The 17677-nt window shown below is 45.6% G+C and overlaps 1 protein-coding gene across 1 annotated transcript in view; it reads left to right on the forward strand.

Moving 5' to 3' along the window:
• Positions 1 to 5554: 5554 nt before the first annotated feature.
• thbs3a (thrombospondin 3a) overlaps positions 5555 to 17677 on the forward strand; it is a 74271-nt gene continuing 62148 nt past the window's right edge. Inside the window, exon 1 of the mRNA XM_060820781.1 lies at positions 5555 to 5805. Coding sequence (XP_060676764.1) covers positions 5733 to 5805 — 73 coding nt within the window. The 5' untranslated portion in view covers positions 5555 to 5732. The remainder of the gene's footprint in view (positions 5806 to 17677) is intronic.

Raw genomic sequence — 17677 nt, forward strand, 5'->3', positions numbered from 1 at the left:
AATGAATACATTGCAGTGTCTGGCCCCAGTGTATAATGAGTACATTGCAGTGACCGGCCTCGGTGTATAATGAATACATTGCAGTGACCGGCCTCTGTCTATAATGAATACATTGCAGTGACTGGCCTCGGTGTATAATGAATACATTGCAGTGACCGGCCTCGGTCTATAATGAATACATTGCAGTGTCCGGTTCGGTGTATAATGAATACATTGCAGTGTCCGGCCTCGGTCTATCATGAATACATTGCAGTGTCCGGCCTCGGTCTATAATGAATACATTGCAGTGACCGGCCTCGGTCTATAATGAATAAATTGCAGTGTCCGGCCTCAGTCTATAATGAATACGTTGCAATATCCAACCTCGGTCTATAATGAATATGTTACAGTGTCCGGCCTCGGTGTATAATGAATACATTGCAGTGTCCGGCCTCAGTCTATAATGAATACATTGCAGTGTCCGGTTCGGTGTATAATGAATACATTGCTGTGTCTGGCCTCGGTCTATAATGAATGCATTGCAGTGACCGGCCTCGGTCTATAATGAATACATTGCAGTGACTGGCCTCGGTGTATAATGAATATATTGCAGTGACCGGCCTCGGTCTATAATGAATACATTGCAGTGACCGGCCTCAGTCTATAATGAATACATTGCAGTGACCGGCCTCGGTGTATAATGAATACATTGCAGTGACCGGCCTCGGTGTATAATGAATACATTGCAGTGTCCGGCCCCGGTGTACAATGGATACATTGCAGTGACCGGTTCGATGTATAATGAATAAATTACAGCGAACAGTCTCGGTGTATCATGAATACATTGCAGTGTCCGGCCTCCATCTATTAATGAATACATTGCAGTGACCAGTCTCGGTGTATAATGAGTACATTGCAGTGACCGGCCTCGGTCTATAATGAATACATTGCAGTGTCCGGCCTCGGTGTATAATGAATACATTGCAGTGTCCGGCCTCGGTCTATAATGAATGCATTGCAGTGTCCGGCCTCGGTCTATAATGAATACATTGCAGTGACCTGTCTCGGTGTATAATGAATACATTGCAGTGTCCGGCCTCGGTGTATAATGAATACATTGCAGTGACTGGCCTCGGTGTATAATGAATACATTGCAATGTCCGGCCTCGGTGTGTAATGAATACATTGCAATGTCCGGCCTCGGTCTATAATGAATGCATTGCAGTGTCCGGCCTCGGTCTATAATGAATACATTGCAATGTCCGGCCTCGGTCTATAATGAATGCATTGCAGTGTCCGGCTTCGGTCTATAATGAATACATTGCAATGTCCAATCTCAGTGTATAATGAATACATTGCAGTGACCGGCCTCGGTGTGTAATGAATACATTGCAATGTCCGGCCTTGGTCTATAATGAATGCATTGCAGTGTCCGGCCTCGGTCTATAATGAATACATTGCAATGTCCAATCTCGGTCTGTATTGAATGCAATGCAGCGTCCGTCCTCAGTGTGTAATGAAAACGTTGCAGCGTCCATCCTCGGTCTATATCAAATACGTTGCAGTGACCGGCCGCGGTCTATAACGAATACGTTGCAGTGTCCCGCCGCGGTCTGTAATGAATACGTTGCAGTGACCGGCCTCGGTCTATAATGAGTACATTGCAGTGACCGGCCTTGGTCTATAATGAGTACGTTGATGTGACCGGCCCCGGTCTATACTGAACACATTGCAGTGACCAGCCTCCTTGTAGAATGAATACATTGCAGTGTCTGGTCTCGGTCGATAATGAGTACATTGCAGTGACTGGCCTCAGTCTACAATGAGTACATTGCAGTGACCGCCCTCGGTATATAATGACTACATTGCAGTGATTGGTCTTGGTGTATAATGAATTCACTGCAGTGTCCAGTCTCCGTCTGTCATGACTACATCATAATATCCAGTCTCCGTATATAGTGACTATATTGCAGTGTCTGGTCTCGTTGTATAATGACTACACTACCGTGTCCAGTCTCAATGTATAATGATTTTGCAGTGTTCAGTCTCTGTGGATATTGAATACATTGCAGTGTCCGGTCTCAGTGGCTAGCAACTAGATTATAATGTGCAGTCTCAGTGTATCATGACTACATTACAGTGTCTAGTCTGTTTTTATATCTGAAACCTCAATTCCTGGCAACATCCTCGTAAATATTTTCTGAACCGTCTCCATTCAAATAATATCCTTCTTCTGTCAAGACACAATTACACTATCATGTCTTGATATATAATGAACACATTACAGTTGCCTGCCTAGATGAATAATAAACGAATTACTGTCCAGACTATATATGTAATGAATATTTTACACTTCTGGTTTCAGTGTGTAATGAATATATTAAGCCATCATGTTTTAGTGTACAATGAATATATTACAGTGTCCAGTCATTACACAATGCTCGTGTTACAGAGTGAAGTCTTAGTTTAAAATGAATTTGTTAATTTCCAATCCAGGGATATAATTTATATCTTACACTGTCCAGTCACCATATTACAGTGTCCAGTTTTGGTCTGAATGAATATATTAAGGTCCAATCGCTGTATATATTGATTATATTACAGTGTTTGTTCTCAGTATGTAAGGGGTACATTAAACTGTCCAGTCTCAGTATATAATGAATATATCACACAGTCCAACCTCGGTATCAGAAGATTATACTGTACAGTTTCAGAAGATAATCAACATATTACACTCTACTGACACGATATTTAATGAATATGTTACATTTGCCTGGCTTGCTGTACAATGAATATTTTACAATGTCCAAACTCTGTGGATAGTGAATATGTCACAGGAACAGTGTTGGTATTTAATTAATCTTTTACAATTTTCAGTAACAGTGTACAGTGAATATAACGTCCAGTCTCAGTACGTGGTGAATATATTATGCTGTGCTGACCTGGTACGTAATAGATCTCAGTGTCTGGACAAGATGAATAATGAATATTTGACAGTGAGCATAAAATGAATAAATTACACTGTTCAGACAAGCTGAATAACAAATAAATTACACTGTCCTGATGAGGTGAATAATGAATAAAGTACACAGCCCAGATGAGATGGATAATGAATACACTGTTCAGACAAGCTGAATAACGAATAAATTACACTGTCCAGACGAGGCGAATAATGAATCAATTACACTGTCCAGATCGGGGGAAAAAAATGAATAAATGACACTGTCCAGATGAGGTGAATAATGAATAAATTACACTGTCCAGGCGTGAAATAATTAACAAATTACACTGTTCAGACAAGGTGAATAATGAATAAAATGCACTGTCCAGACAAGGAAACTAATGAATAAATTATACAGTCCAGACAAAGTGAATAATGAATAAATTAAACTGTAGAGATGATGTGAATATTGAATAAATTACACTGTCCAGCTGGGAAATAATGAATAAATTACGCTGTCCAGACAGGGTGAACAATGAATACAGTACACTGCCCAGATGGGGTGAATAAATGAATAAAATACACTGTCCAGACTGGGTGAATAAATTACGCTGTCCAGACTAGATGAATAATGAATAAATTACATAGCCCAGGTGGGGTGGATAATGAATACACTATACAGATTGTAATTTATTCATTATTCACTTCATCTGGACAGTGTAATTTTTTTCATTATTTCCCACCTGGACAGCATACTATTCACTATTTACTATTCACCTCGGCTGAACAGTGTAATTTATTCATTATTCACCCTGTCTGGACAGTGTACTATATTCATTATTCATCTAGTCTGGACAGTGTAATTTATTCATTATTCACCCTGCATGAACAATGTAATTTATTCGTTATTCACCACCTCTGGACAGTGTAATTTATACATTATTCAACCACTGTCCAGAGGTGGTGAATAACGAATAAATTATGCTGTTCATGCAGGGTGAATAATGAATAAATTACACTGTCCAGCCGAGGTGAATAATAAATAGATTACGCTGTCCAGGTGGGAAGTAATGAATAAATTACACTCCAGACGAAGTGAATAATGAATAAATTATGCTGTTCGGACAAAGTGAATAATGTATAAATGCTAATGTAGTCAACTCAGCCACATTAGGGAGATTTAAACAAGCACATGGATGATTTGGGGATAGTGTAGGGGGACAAGCTGAGAATAGTTCACAGGTCGGTGCAACATTGAGGGCCGAAGGGCCTGTTCTGCGCTGTATTGTTCTATGTTCCAAATTACACTGTCCAGACATGGTGAATAATGAATTAATTACACTGTTCATGCGGGGTGAATAATGAATAAATTACACAGTCAGGATGAGGTAAATAATGAATAAATTACACTGTCCAGTCAAGGTGAATAATGAATAAATTATTTTGTCGAGGTGGGAAGTAATGAATAAATTACACTGTCCAAACGAGGGGAATAATGAATAAAATGCACTGCTCAGACCGGGTGAACAATGAATACTTTACACTGTCCAGTCACCCCCCACCCCCCACCCCACTCCCCTCACGTTCTCCCCTTTCCTCTCCACTGCCCACAGTCTCCCCTCTCCCCAGTCTCCCCTCTTCCCTCCCCAGTCTTCCCTTTCACCCCCAACCCAGTCTCCCCTCCTATCTTCCCTCCCCTTCCAAGTCTCCCCTCCCCACTCCAGTCTCCCCCTCTCTCCCAACCTCAGTCTCCCCACTCCTCCCCTCTCCCCACCTCCCTTCTCCCCTGTCTCCCCTCCCCTCCCCCCAGTCTCCTCTCTCCTCTCCCACCCCAGTCTTCCCTCCCGTCTTCCCTCCCCTCCCAAGTCTCCCCTCCCCAGTCTCCCCTCTCCACCAGAGTCTCCCCCTCTCTCCCAACCTCAGTCTCCCCACTCCTTCCCTCTCCCCACCTCCCTTTTCCCCATCCCAGTCTCCTCTCCTCCCCCCAGTCTTCCCTCCCCTCCCAAGTCTCCCCTCCCCTCTTCCAAATCTCCCCTCCCCAGTCCCCTCTCCCCACCTCAGTCTCCTCTCCTCCCCAGTCTCCCTCCCCTCCCCCCCCAGTCTTCCCACCCCTCCCCCCAGTCTTCCCTCCCGACTTCCCTCCCATCCCAAGTCTCCCCTCCCCAGTCTCCCCTCCCCACTCCAGTCTCCCCCTCTCTCCCAACCTCAGTCTCCCCACTCCTCCCCTCTCCCCACCTCCCTTCTCCCCTCCCCAGTCTCCCCTCCCCTCCCCTCCCCCAGTCTCCCCACCCCTCCCCTCCCCCAGTCTCCCCTCCCCTCCCCTCCCCCAGTCTCCCCTCCCCTCCCCTCCCCTCCCCCAGTCTCCCCTCCCGACTTCCCTCCCATCCCAAGTCTTCCCTCCCCATCCGAGTCTCCCCCTCTCTCCCAACCTCAGTCTCCCCACTCCTCCCCTCCCCCCTGTCTCCCCTCCCCCACCCCAGTCTTCCCTCCCCTCCCAAGTCTCCCCTCCCCACCCGACTCTCCCACTCCTCCCCTCTTCCCTTCTCCCCATCCCAGTCTCCTCACCACCCCATCCCACCCTCCCCAGTCTCCCCTCTCCCATTCTCCCCTCCCCTCTCTCCTCAGTCTCCCCTCCCCTCTCTCCCCTCTCTTCCCTCCCCTCTCTCCTCAGTCTCCCCTCCCCTCTCTTCCCTCCCCTCTCTCCTCAGTCTGCCCTCCCCTTTCTTCCCTCCCAGAGACTCACATCCAGCGGCCGCGCTGCACGGTGCAGGACTCTCGGTGTGTCGCTCGGTGTTTCTCTCCTGGACCGGCCATGGTTCTGTTCCCGTTCCCGTTCCTGCTGTTGGCTCTTTGCAGGATCACTGCAGCCCGGCAGGAAATGCAGGGTAAGTACCGACCGCAGCTCCCGGGCTCGGAAAACTTTCCCCGGAATGGGGATCCTGCCTCTGACCGTCCCCTGTCCATCCCAGGGCACGGTGCTCGCCTATATCGGGATAAATACTCCCCGGTTCGGGGGAGGGACACGGCAGAGTCATTTCACAAATTACAGACTTGCTGAGTTCTAGCAGGGACTGAGCTTCCCATCCTGAGATCCGCTTTCTAGTCCCATCAGCTCCCTTCCCCACGCTGGGGGGAGACCTGGAATACAAGGGCGGTGTGAGCAAAGTCTGAAATCAACTCGTTTACATTTATATAGCGCCATTAACATCAGAGTGTGCCAAGGGGTTTCGTTAAAGACAATGTAGAATCAAGTTTCACTCGAATAAAACCAACATTCTCCAGATGCTGGGAGTCTGAACCCAAGCAGAGTGAGGAAAACTCTCGGCAGGTCTGGCAGTCTGTGACTGAGACAGAGAGAGAGAGAGAGAGAAACAGAATCCAGTGGGAATCCCTCCTCAGGCTCCAGCCTTCAAGTCATGTCATTGCTGAGTTTCTCCAGTGTCCTCTGTGTTCAAATCCATTCCCACTGGTCGGAATGTCTGGGTTTGGAAACGCCAGAGCCTTCAAACTGAAGTCAGGAGAGGAAACATGTGTAAACTCAGAAGGTGCCAGTGCTAACATCTACACACAGGCAATCATTGCTTTTTTGTTTGCATTAAATTGCAATTCTTAAATTAATCCAAAGGTGCAAACAAACTTGGGGCATTCCCAGGGAACATGAACTGACTGAGTGATGCAACCAGCCAGAGAGCAAAATGACTAACAAACACTTCATCCCAACCGGCAGAAACCAAATTCTCAAACCTTAAGCCTTTCGCCTTCTAAGAATCTTCTATGTTTCAGTAAGGTCTCCCCTTATTTATCGAAACTTCAACTTTCTCAACCGCAACCCCCCCCCCCCCCCCCCCAAATTAAGACAGTCTTTTTGTACCCAGGATCAATCTAGTAATCCAATGCTAGTGTATTTGACCTTTGTTAACAGGAACAAAACTGTTTATTTAAAGTGTGGTCTGATAGGTGCCCCAGGACTGGTACAAGTGCCCATGAACTGAACCCATTGCTCCTACACCAGTCTTTGAGATACATATTGGATTCCTTAATTTTATTACCCTTTGCTGGATGTCCTGAACCTGATCACTGGCAGGCAAAGCAGGTCTTTCACTCACAACTGCAGAGAACAATATCTATTCCCCCAATTGTACTATCGCCTACCACTAGTTCTGGACTGAACTGCTCAGCTACAGAACTGACCATTCCCCTTTCATTCTACAGGTCACTTCTAAAACATGTCCACTTTGGCCTGAAGTCTCATCTGTTTACATATAAACAAAGGGCCTCTCAACATCCTTTTTCATCTTTGTACCAAACTAGTCAAACTCAGAACTTGGAGCTGCTTATGACCCTTCAGGAAAACCAAGGATACAGTATCCTTGAGAAAAGGAACAGCTTTTAGAAAAAAGGGACAGGTTTTATGACACCTCCCCCTTAAAAAAAATCAATATCAAAAAATGGCTTCATTTTTAAAGCCCTTCAAAAACCCAGTTTTTAGTCTAAACATACATATGCATTGGGGCAGCACAGTGGCTCAGTAATTAGCACTGCTGCCTCACAGCACCAGGGGCCCAGGTTTGATTCCAGCCTCAGGTGACTGTGTGGAGTTTGTACATTCTCCCCGTGTCTGCGTGGGTTTCCTCCGGGTGCTCCGGTTTCCTCCCACAGTCACAAAGATGTGCAGGTCCGGTGAATTGGCCGTGCTAAATTGCCCATAGTTAGAGGGTAATGGGTCTGGGTGGGTTACTCTTCGGAGTGTCAGTGTAGACTTGTTGGGCCGAGGGGCCTGTTACCACACTGTAGGGAATCTAAGGGCTCTGGATGAAACGTCGACTTTCCCGCTCCTCGGATGCTGCCTGACCTGCTGTGTTTTTCCAGCAACACACTCTCGACTCTAATCTCCAGCATCTGCAGACTTCACTTTCTCCCGCACATATGCACTGTACTAACTATAAACATGCAAACATGCACAACCACATGCAAATTCAGGCCGCGGCAATCCCGCCGCCGAACGCCTCTATCTCATTCGGGTCTCGATAACACATTCGGCAATCACATTTTCACGCCCTGCCACCTGCACAATTGTCAAATTGACGGCTGCAACAACAAGCTCTATCGAAACCGTCTGGCATTTTGTTCCTTAAATTTCTCCACAAGTGTCAATGTGTTATGATCAGTGTTTACCATTGTCTCAGATGCATTGCTGGTAATATAAACGCTGCAATGTTGTAATGCCAACACCAAGCTTAAAGTCTCTTTCCCCACCCTTAATTATTTCTGTTGTTGAACAGTCAACTTCCTGGAAAAATACCCGATGGTTCTTTCCAATCCCTTGTAGTCTTCCTGCATGAGCACCGCACTGGCATTGCTAGCCACCTTGAAAGTCTTCATGTATTCCGGTGTGGCTAATACTGGGCAGTGGTTTACGCGGTTTTGACGCTGTCAAGTGCACTGAAACTTCTTGCCCTTTTTTAACAATTCGGTGAGTGGAGCAGCCACACTGCTAACGTTCGGCACAAACATTTGGTAAAATCCACTCAATTTCAGGAACCAAAGCACTGCTCTTTTCATGGATGGTGTGAGAAACTTCCCAATTACTTTCATTTTCACATCCTGTAGGACCATTTGTCCATGTCCAAAAACATGGCCCAGGAACGTGACGGGCTTTGGCAAATTCACTTTTAGCCAGGTTTCCCACCAAGCCTCCGAAGTCAATCAAACAAGTCCGATTAATGTCGCAAACCTTCCTTCCATGAATGACTAAAAATCACCAGGTCATCAATGTACAGTACACACTTGCGTAATCCAGCGATGACCTTATTAGTCAGTCTGTTGAATGTGGCTGGAGTGTTTTTCATACCAAATGGCATGATTTTGACCTGATATAGTCCATTTGGTGTTACGAAAGCTGAAATTGCCTTTGCTTTCTCTGACAGAGGTACTTGCCAGTAGCCTCTGAGCAAGTCCAACTTAGAAATGGAAGTTGCTTGTCCCACTTTTTTGACACAGTCCTCCAACCATGGAATTGGATGTGCATCAGTCTTCGTAACAGCATTGACTTTGCGAGAGTCCACACATAACGATTAGGTACCATCTGGCTTTGGCACCATGACTATGGTTGAGCTCTAGTCACTGTAACTCATTTTGATGATGCCATCTTGGAGCATGCGCTCTATCTCCTTCTGAATCTGTGCCAATTTTAGAGGGTTATGCCTATAAGGATGTTGCTTAATTGGAACAGCAGCTCCTCTATCTACATCATACACAATTAGGCTAATACTCCCCAGTTTATTTCTGCAAATCTCCCCGTGTGATAAGTAATAAATCTTTCAGATCATTTCGATTTTCTTGTGGAAGGTAACTCAATAATTTATCCCCATTTTTGACAACTTCCTCACTGTCTAATTTGATTTGAGGAATGTCCAATTCAGAATCCTCTGAACTTGGCTCTTCCTTCTGTGCTGTAATCATTAACACCTTCTCCTCTTGCTTCCCTTCCCTCTCAAATACCTTTTGAGCATATTCACATGACACACTGTGTGAGATTTCTTCCTGTCTGGAGTCCTTATCAAGTAGTTCACCTCGCTTAATTTCCTCTCGATTTGATAAGGTCCACTAAAGCTTGCTTTTAAAGGCTCACCTGTTCCTGGAAGCAACACTAATACCTTCTCCCCAATTGCAAAATTGTGAATTTGTGATTTTCTATCCACTTCCTGTTTCACTGTATGCTGTGATACTTTTAAATGCTCTCCAGCCAACTCCCCTGCTCTATTCAGTTATTCTCTAAAATTTGACACATAGTCCAAATGAGTGGTCTCTAAATTCTGACTTAGTAATTTCTCCTTAATCAATTTTAATGGTCCTCTTACTTCATGCCCAAAACTTAAATCAAATGGACTGAATTTGGTTGATTCATTTGGATCACAAAAAGTACAAATGAAATTCCCTTATCCCAATCATCTGGATAATCCTCAACATGGTCTTTAATGTTTGATGCCATCTCTCTAGCGCTCCCTGCAATTTTGGATGGTAAGCAATAGATTTAAATCTCTTTATTCCCAAGTTATCCATAAATTCCTTGAATAGTTTGAATATGAAGTTTAATCCTTAATCTGACTGGAACTCTATTGGTAGTCTTTACCTGGTAACAAAAATTTGATTAATTCTTCTACGACTCTTTCAGCTTTCATATTGTGCAGTGGGATTGCCTCTGGAAATCTAGTCGACACATCAATTATTGTTAATAAACACTTATTCCCACTTTTTGTTTGAGGTAGGGGACCTACGTAGTCAATCAAAACTCTTGTGAAAGGTTCTGCAAATGCTGGAATAGGTATTAAAGGTGCACGTTTTATTACTGTCTGTGGTTTTCCAATTAGCTGGCATGTATGACACGTCTGGCAAAATTCAACTACATCTTTGTGTATTCCAGACCAGCAAAAATGTCTTTGTATTTTAGCTGCTGTTTTCCTCACTCCTAAATGACCTCCAAGTGGTAGCTCATACGTCAGTTGCAGCACCTCTTTTCTATACCCTACTGCAAAACAATTCGATAAATCCCTGCCCGTTTCTCATCTGCTTGAATGTGTGATGGTCTCCATTTCCTTATTAAGACATCATTAGTTAAGTAATAACACAGAGGGATGCATTCACTCTCCTCTGTATATGCCTTTTGATATGACTGTTTTAACTTCTCACCTTTCTGCTGTAACTTCAGCAGTTTAGCAGAGCTAAAGACACTTGCACGTTTACCTATTTGCTCCTGTTCTGTCCCACTTATCTGATCAAACAAAGTCCCTAATGAAGCTATATCAGCTTCCTTATCTGTGCCTTTTGATCTCTTCTGCTTCAACTTGTGCCTCTGTGATCTTGTGATCACACAATCTGGGAAAATTCCTGGATAAACATCCTTCATTTCTTCAGTTGCCTGCGTCTCCATTGGCTTTTCAACTACAGTAGGCAACACGCCTACCAGTAAATCAGCTATGTCATTTGGAAGAACAAATTGTATTCCTAGAGTTGAGAGTTTGTCCATTACTCCTTCACAAGTTCTCCACTCTTCTCTGGACTCTCTCGCCTCACTTTACATAGTTGAGTACTTTCTATCTTTCCATGAATTCTTGTAACCAGTATCTTCTCTGGCAATAGTTCCTCAGGAGTACATATATCCTCATCCTTCAGCATTACAGACGGAAAGGATCTTTGTCCCTTAATATTGTAACCTCCTTACTTACTGCTCCTGGCTTACATGAATAAACATTACCCTTGCAAATATATATTTTTAAGCACATCTGGCACTTCCTCCTTAACCAACCTCTGATCATCTTGTACACTCTGAGGCAGTTGTCTAACTTTCCTTGTTCTTTGTGTTACTAGTCCAACAAAATTTCCAAGCTTGTCTGGTTTTCCTACATCTGGCTTTCTCCTAGCCCACCAACACTGTGCTTTTGTGTGGCTCACTTTATTACAATGAAATCACCGGAGCTTCGCAATTTCTTTGTCCCCTTCAAGGATTTCTGTTTTACTCTGTGATATGTTATCCTTACGATCTTCACTAAGATCTACCTTTCCGTTTGCACGTGAGGATTTCTCTTTGCTCGAATTTCTATCATGGTATGAAACTGATTCTGGAAGCCAAACCGAGTTTTATGGACCACCTCATAATGATCAGCCACTTCAGCTGCTAACTTTGCTGTTTTAACTCTCTGCTCTTCCACATGTGTTTGTACTACTTCAGGCAATAAATAATTGAATTCTTCCAAAATAATTACCTATCCAAGGACATTAAAGGTTTGCTCGATTTTTAAAGCTCTTATCCATCTATCAAAATTACTCTGTTTGACAATCCTTTCAAACTCAATATAGGTTTGACCTGGTCCCTCCTTAGATTCCTGAAAGGTTGTCTATAGGCTTCTGGTACAAGCTCATATGCACTTAAAATGGCTTTTCTCACCTCCTCAGACTCCCCAGATACCTCCTCTGATAGTGATGCAAATACATCACTAGCCCTACCTACCAGTTTTGTTTGCATTGACAAAGCCCACATTGCCACTGGCCACCGCATTTGTTTAGCCATCTTTTCAAATGAGATGGATAAGACTTCCACATCCTTCTCATCAGACTTAGGCAATGCTTGAACATACTTTAACAGTTTCTCACTGGGCTTCTGACAACCGGGGCTTGCTCATCCTCACTCTCTTCCTCATTAAACCTCACCACAGCCTTTACATCCAGCCTTTTAATCTGACTTTCCTCCTTAAGTGTCAGTTTCTGAAGTTCAAATGCTGTCTCTTTTCCTCTCTGTTCTGCTGCTCTCTCTTTATTCTTCTCTTCTGCTGCTCTCTCTTTTTCCCTCTCTTCTGCTTTTAATCATAACTCAAACTCATAGAGTCATAGAGATGTACAGCATGGAAACAGACCCTTCGATCCAATCTGTCCATGCCGACCAGATATCCCAACCCAATCTAGTCCCACCTGCCAGCACCCGGCCCATATCCCTCCAAACTCTTCCTATTCATATACCCATCCAAATGCCTCTTAAATGTTGCAATTGTACCAGCCTCTACTACATCCTCTGGCAGCTCATTCCATACACGTACCACCCTCTGTGTGAAAAAGTTGCCCCTTAGGTCTCTTTTATATCTTTCCCCTCTCATCCTAAACCTATGCCCACTAGTTCTGGACTCTCCAACCCCAGGGAAAAGACTTTGCCTATTTATCCTATCCATGCCCCTCATAATTTTGTATACCTCTATAAGGTCACCCCTCAGCCTCCGACGCTCCAGGGAAAACAGCCCCAGTCTGTTCAGCCTCTCCCTGTTTCTCCAACCCTGGCAACATCCTTGTAAATCTTTTCTGAACCCTTTCAAGTTTCACAACATCTTTCCGAGAGGAAGGAGACCAGAATTGATTAGATTACTTACAGTGTGGAAACAGGCCCTTCGGCCCAACAAGTCCACACCGACCCGCCGAAGCGCAACCCACCCATACCCCTATATTTATCCCTTACCTAACACTACGGGCAATTTAGCATGGCCAATTCACCTGGCCCGCACATCTTTGGACTGTGGGAGGAAACCGGAGCACCCGGAGGAAGCCCACGCAGATACAGGGAGAACGTGCAAACTCTACACAATCAGTCGCCTGAGGCGGGAATTGAACCCGGGTCTCAGGCGCTGTGAGGCAGCAGTGCTAACCACTGTGCCACCATGCCGCCCACAATTGCACGCAATATTCCAACAGTGGCCTAACCAATGCCCTGTACAGCCGCAACATGACCTCCCAACTCCTGTACTCAATACTCTGACCAATAAAGGAAAGCATATCAAATGCCTTTTTCACTATCCTATCTACCTGCGACTCCACTTTCAAGGAGCTATGAACCTGCTCTCCAAGGTCTCTTTGTTCTGATTCATTTCTGCTGCCCTTTCCTTATCTCTCACCTCTAACTCAAGCTGCTTCATTTGTAATTGAATCCTTGCCATCTCCATAGATTCTGATGGTTTCTCCGGCAGGTTTAAAGGCTGAGCTGCTGCTGTAATTATCTCTCCTTTCTTCACAGAAGCAGCTGGTCTGTTAATTCCTGCAGCTTGGTCTTTTTCACCTTTTGCAAACCTTCCAAAGTCACTGCATCCATTTCCAGTAAAAAATGAGGTCTGCAGATGCTGGAGATCAGAGCTGAAAATGTGTTGCTGGTTAAAGCACAGCAGGTTAGGCAGCATCTCAGGAATAGGGAATTCGACATTTCGAGCATAAGCCCTTCATCAGGAATGAGAGAGAGTAGCCAAGCAGGCTAAGATAAAAGGTGGGGGGGAGGGGCGATGGAGGTAGGATAGGTGGAAGGAGGTCAAGGTGAGGGTGATAGGCCGGAGTGGGGTGGGGGCGGAGAGGTCAGGAAGGAGGATTGCAGGTTAGGAGGGCGGTGCTGAGTTGAGGGAACCGACTGAGACAAGGTGGGGGGGAGGGGAAATGAGGAAACTGGAGAAATCTGAATTCATACCTTGTGGTTGGAGAGTTCCCAGGCGGAAGATGAGGCGCTCCTCCTCCAGCCGTCGTGTTGTTATGTTCTGCCGGTGGAGGAGTCCAAGGACCTGCATGTCCTCGGTGGAGTGGGAGGGGGAGTTAAAGTGTTGAGCCACGGGGTGGTTGGGTTGGTTGGTCCGGGCGGCCCAGAGGTGTTCTCTGAAGTGTTCCGCAAGTAAGCGGCCTGTCTCCCCAATATAGAGGAGACCACATCGGGTGCAGCGGATGCAATAGATGATGTGTGTGGAGGTACAGGTGAACTTGTGGCGGATATGGAAGGATCCCTTGGGGCCTTGGAGGGAAGTGAGTGTGGAGGTGTGGGCGCAAGTTTTACATTTCCTGCGGTTGCAGGGGAAGGTGCTGGGGGTGGAGGTTGGGTTGGTGGGGGGTGTGGATCTGACGAGGGAGTCACGAAGGGAGTGGTCCTTGCGGAACGCTGATAGGGGAGGGGAGGGAAATATATCCTTGGTGGTGGGGTCCGTTTGGAGGTGGCGGAAATGACGGCGGATGATACGTTGTATGCGGAGGTTGGTGGGGTGGTAGGTGAGAACCAGTGGGGTTCTGTCTTGGTGGCGGTTGGAGGAGCGGGGCTCAAGGGCGGAGGAGCGGGAAGTGGAGGAGATGCGGTGGAGGGCATCATCGATTACATTTCCTGCGGTTGCAGGGGAAGGTGCCGGGGGTGGATTACATTTCCTGCGGTTGCAGGGGAAGGTGCCGGGGGTGGATTTCCATATGCCATATCCGCCACAAGTTCACCTGTACCTCCACACACATCATCTATTGCATCCGCTGCACCCAATGTGGCCTCCTCTATATTGGGGAGACAGGCCGCTTACTTGCGGAACGCTTCAGAGAACACCTCTGGGCCGCCCGGACCAACCAACCCAACCACCCCGTGGCTCAACACTTTAACTCTCCCTCCCACTCCACCGAGGAAATGCAGGTCCTTGGACTCCTCCACCAGCAGAACATAACAACACGACGGCTGGAGGAGGAGCGCCTCATCTTCCGCCTGGGAACCCTCCAACCACAAGGTATGAATTCAGATTTCTCCAGTTTCCTCATTTCCCCTCCCCCCACCTTGTCTCAGTCGGTTCCCTCAACTCAGCACCGCCCTCCTAACCTGCGATCTTCTTCCTGACCTCTCCGCCCCCACCCCACTCCGGCCTATCACCCTCACCTTGACCTCCTTCCACCTATCCCACCTCCATCGCCCCTCCCCCAAGTCCCTCCTCCCCACCTTTTATCTTAGCCTGCTTGGCTACTCTCTCTCATTCCTGATGAAGGGCTTATGCTCGAAACGTCGAATTCCCTATTCCTGAGATGCTGCCTGGCCTGCTGTGCTTTAACCAGCAACACATTTTCAGCATCCATTTCCAGAAAACTTTTGGCGACTGAAAGAGCCATTAACTATCCCAAGGCCTTGTCTACCCAATGAAACCAACTCCCGAAATAAAGACACTAGCAGCTACCGCTCGCTGTTTAAAATCTGTTATGGACTAGGCCAGACCACTCAAAATATTCTTAAGCAGGTAGGCCAGACCATAACTTTAAGTGCACAGTGAAAATTACCCGGATTGATCTAGCTAGGTTGACTACCAGGCTTTAAAACAAGACAGAAATTTATTCACAAAATTACACAATGAAGTACAAAGAATAGAATAAAGAACCCTGCAGACCTCATTCTATCCAAGCTAGACTTAATTATGCTGTTCTGAATATATACAATGATCCCAATAAGCAAAACCCCTTAAAAACACTAAAAATGGGACACAAGTTAGAATGGCAGAAAGAAAGAGTGCCTGTTTCCACACAGCTAAACTCCTAACTAGTTCTGGACGAACATGACCACTTTGACCTGAAGTCTCATCTGTTTACATATAAACAAAAGGCCTCTCAACATCCTTTTCATCTTTGTACCAAACTAGTCACCTTGGAGCCGGGAACTATTTATGACCCTTCAGAAAAACCAAGGACACAGTATCCTTGAGAAAAGGAACAGCCTTTAGAAAAATACGAACCAACTTTGTGACAATACAGCCAGTGTGGATCAGGGGACAAATTATCTTTTGTTGGAGATCACCCTTGTCTGGCACTTGAGAGTGTAATATTTGTGCCACACAATTGTCAGGCAATGACTGTCTCCAACAAGAGAGAACCTAACTAACACCTTTTACATCAAAAGCATTACCATCACTGAATCCCTCACAATTCACATCCTTGGGATTACTACTGAACAGAAACTGAACAGGACTAATCATATAAATACTGTGTCTGCAAGAGCAGGTCAGATGCCAGGAGTACCATAGTGAGTAACTCACCTCCTGACTCCCCAATTTCTGACCATCATCTACAAGGCACAAGTCAGGATTGTGATGGAATACTCCCCACTAGCCTTGGATGGGGAGAGCTCCAACAACACAAAAAAATTCAACACCATCCAGGAGAAAGCAGCCCGATTGATTGGCAACACATCTGTAAACGTTCATTCCCACCACCACTGACGCTCGGTAGCAGCAGTGTGTACTATCTACAAGATGCAACTCAACAAAAATCCTTAGACAGCACCTTCCAAAACCATGACCATTTCAATCTCGAGGGACAAGGACAACTGAAACACCACCAGCTGCAAATCCTCCTCCCAGATGCTCACCACCCTGATTGGAAAATATATTGCCGTTTGTTTATATCATTGGGTCAAAATCTTGGACTCCCATCCTAACAGCATTGTGGGTCTGACTGCAGTAGCTCAAACTTGCAGCTCAGTATCTTCCCAAGGACAAATAGGGACGGACAGTAAATGCAGTGACACCCACATCCCATGAATGAACAAAAAAAAACCTTTGGTATTCAGCAACTCATCTGCTGCAGCTGCAACATATCAGTCAACCTGTCACCTCTTGAATTCCATTTGTCATTCTTAAATCATTCAATCTCAAATCCTCGCTTTGTTATTCATTCATGGCTTGAAGGAGATGGTGCGGATTTGTTTATTCTCAAGTATCTGCTGTCTTTATCCATCTTTACATGGGAGGAAAGTTTGAGGACTCTGGGTTCATACTCACTGGAGTTTAGAAGGATGTGGGGAGATCTTATTGAAATTTACAGAATACTGAATGGCCTGGACAGAGTGGACATTGGGAAGATATTTCCATTGGCAGGAAAGATAAGGACCCGAGGGCACAGTCTTGGAGTAAAGGAAAGATCCTTTAGAACAGAGATGAGGAGAAACGTCTTCAGCCAGAGAGTGGTGAATCGATGGAATTCACTGCCACAGAAGGCTGTGGAGACCAGGTCTTTGAGTATATTTAGGACTGAGATAGATAGGTTCGTGATTGATAAGGGAATCAAGGATTATGGGGTGAAAGTGGGAGAGTGGGATTGAGAAAGTTATCAGAGCTGAAAAATATATTGCTGGAAAAGTGCAGCAGGTCAGGCCCACGGAACTGAAATAAACTCACCAATTAAACTGCAGTGAACCTTACTGACCCAGACAAGGGGCTGTGAGGTTTGCATATCAGTCAGGGACTTGACTGTGGGTACAAAGGGCCATGCAATGGATGGTTTCTGGAGAGCAGGATGTAAGGAATAGGTGCTGGAGAATACTGAAGCAGGGATTGGTGCTTCCTTTCAGATCCACTATCAGGGTGTGCAAGAGAGGTTCAACAGGATTGTTCTGTCATTGCCAGCAGTACAATGCAGCCTTGGTCACAGGGTCAGAGCACTGCATCAGCAAATTCAGGA

The sequence above is a fragment of the Hemiscyllium ocellatum genome, chromosome 50 (genome assembly GCF_020745735.1).
Source record: "Hemiscyllium ocellatum isolate sHemOce1 chromosome 50, sHemOce1.pat.X.cur, whole genome shotgun sequence".
Classification (NCBI taxonomy): domain Eukaryota; kingdom Metazoa; phylum Chordata; class Chondrichthyes; order Orectolobiformes; family Hemiscylliidae; genus Hemiscyllium; species Hemiscyllium ocellatum.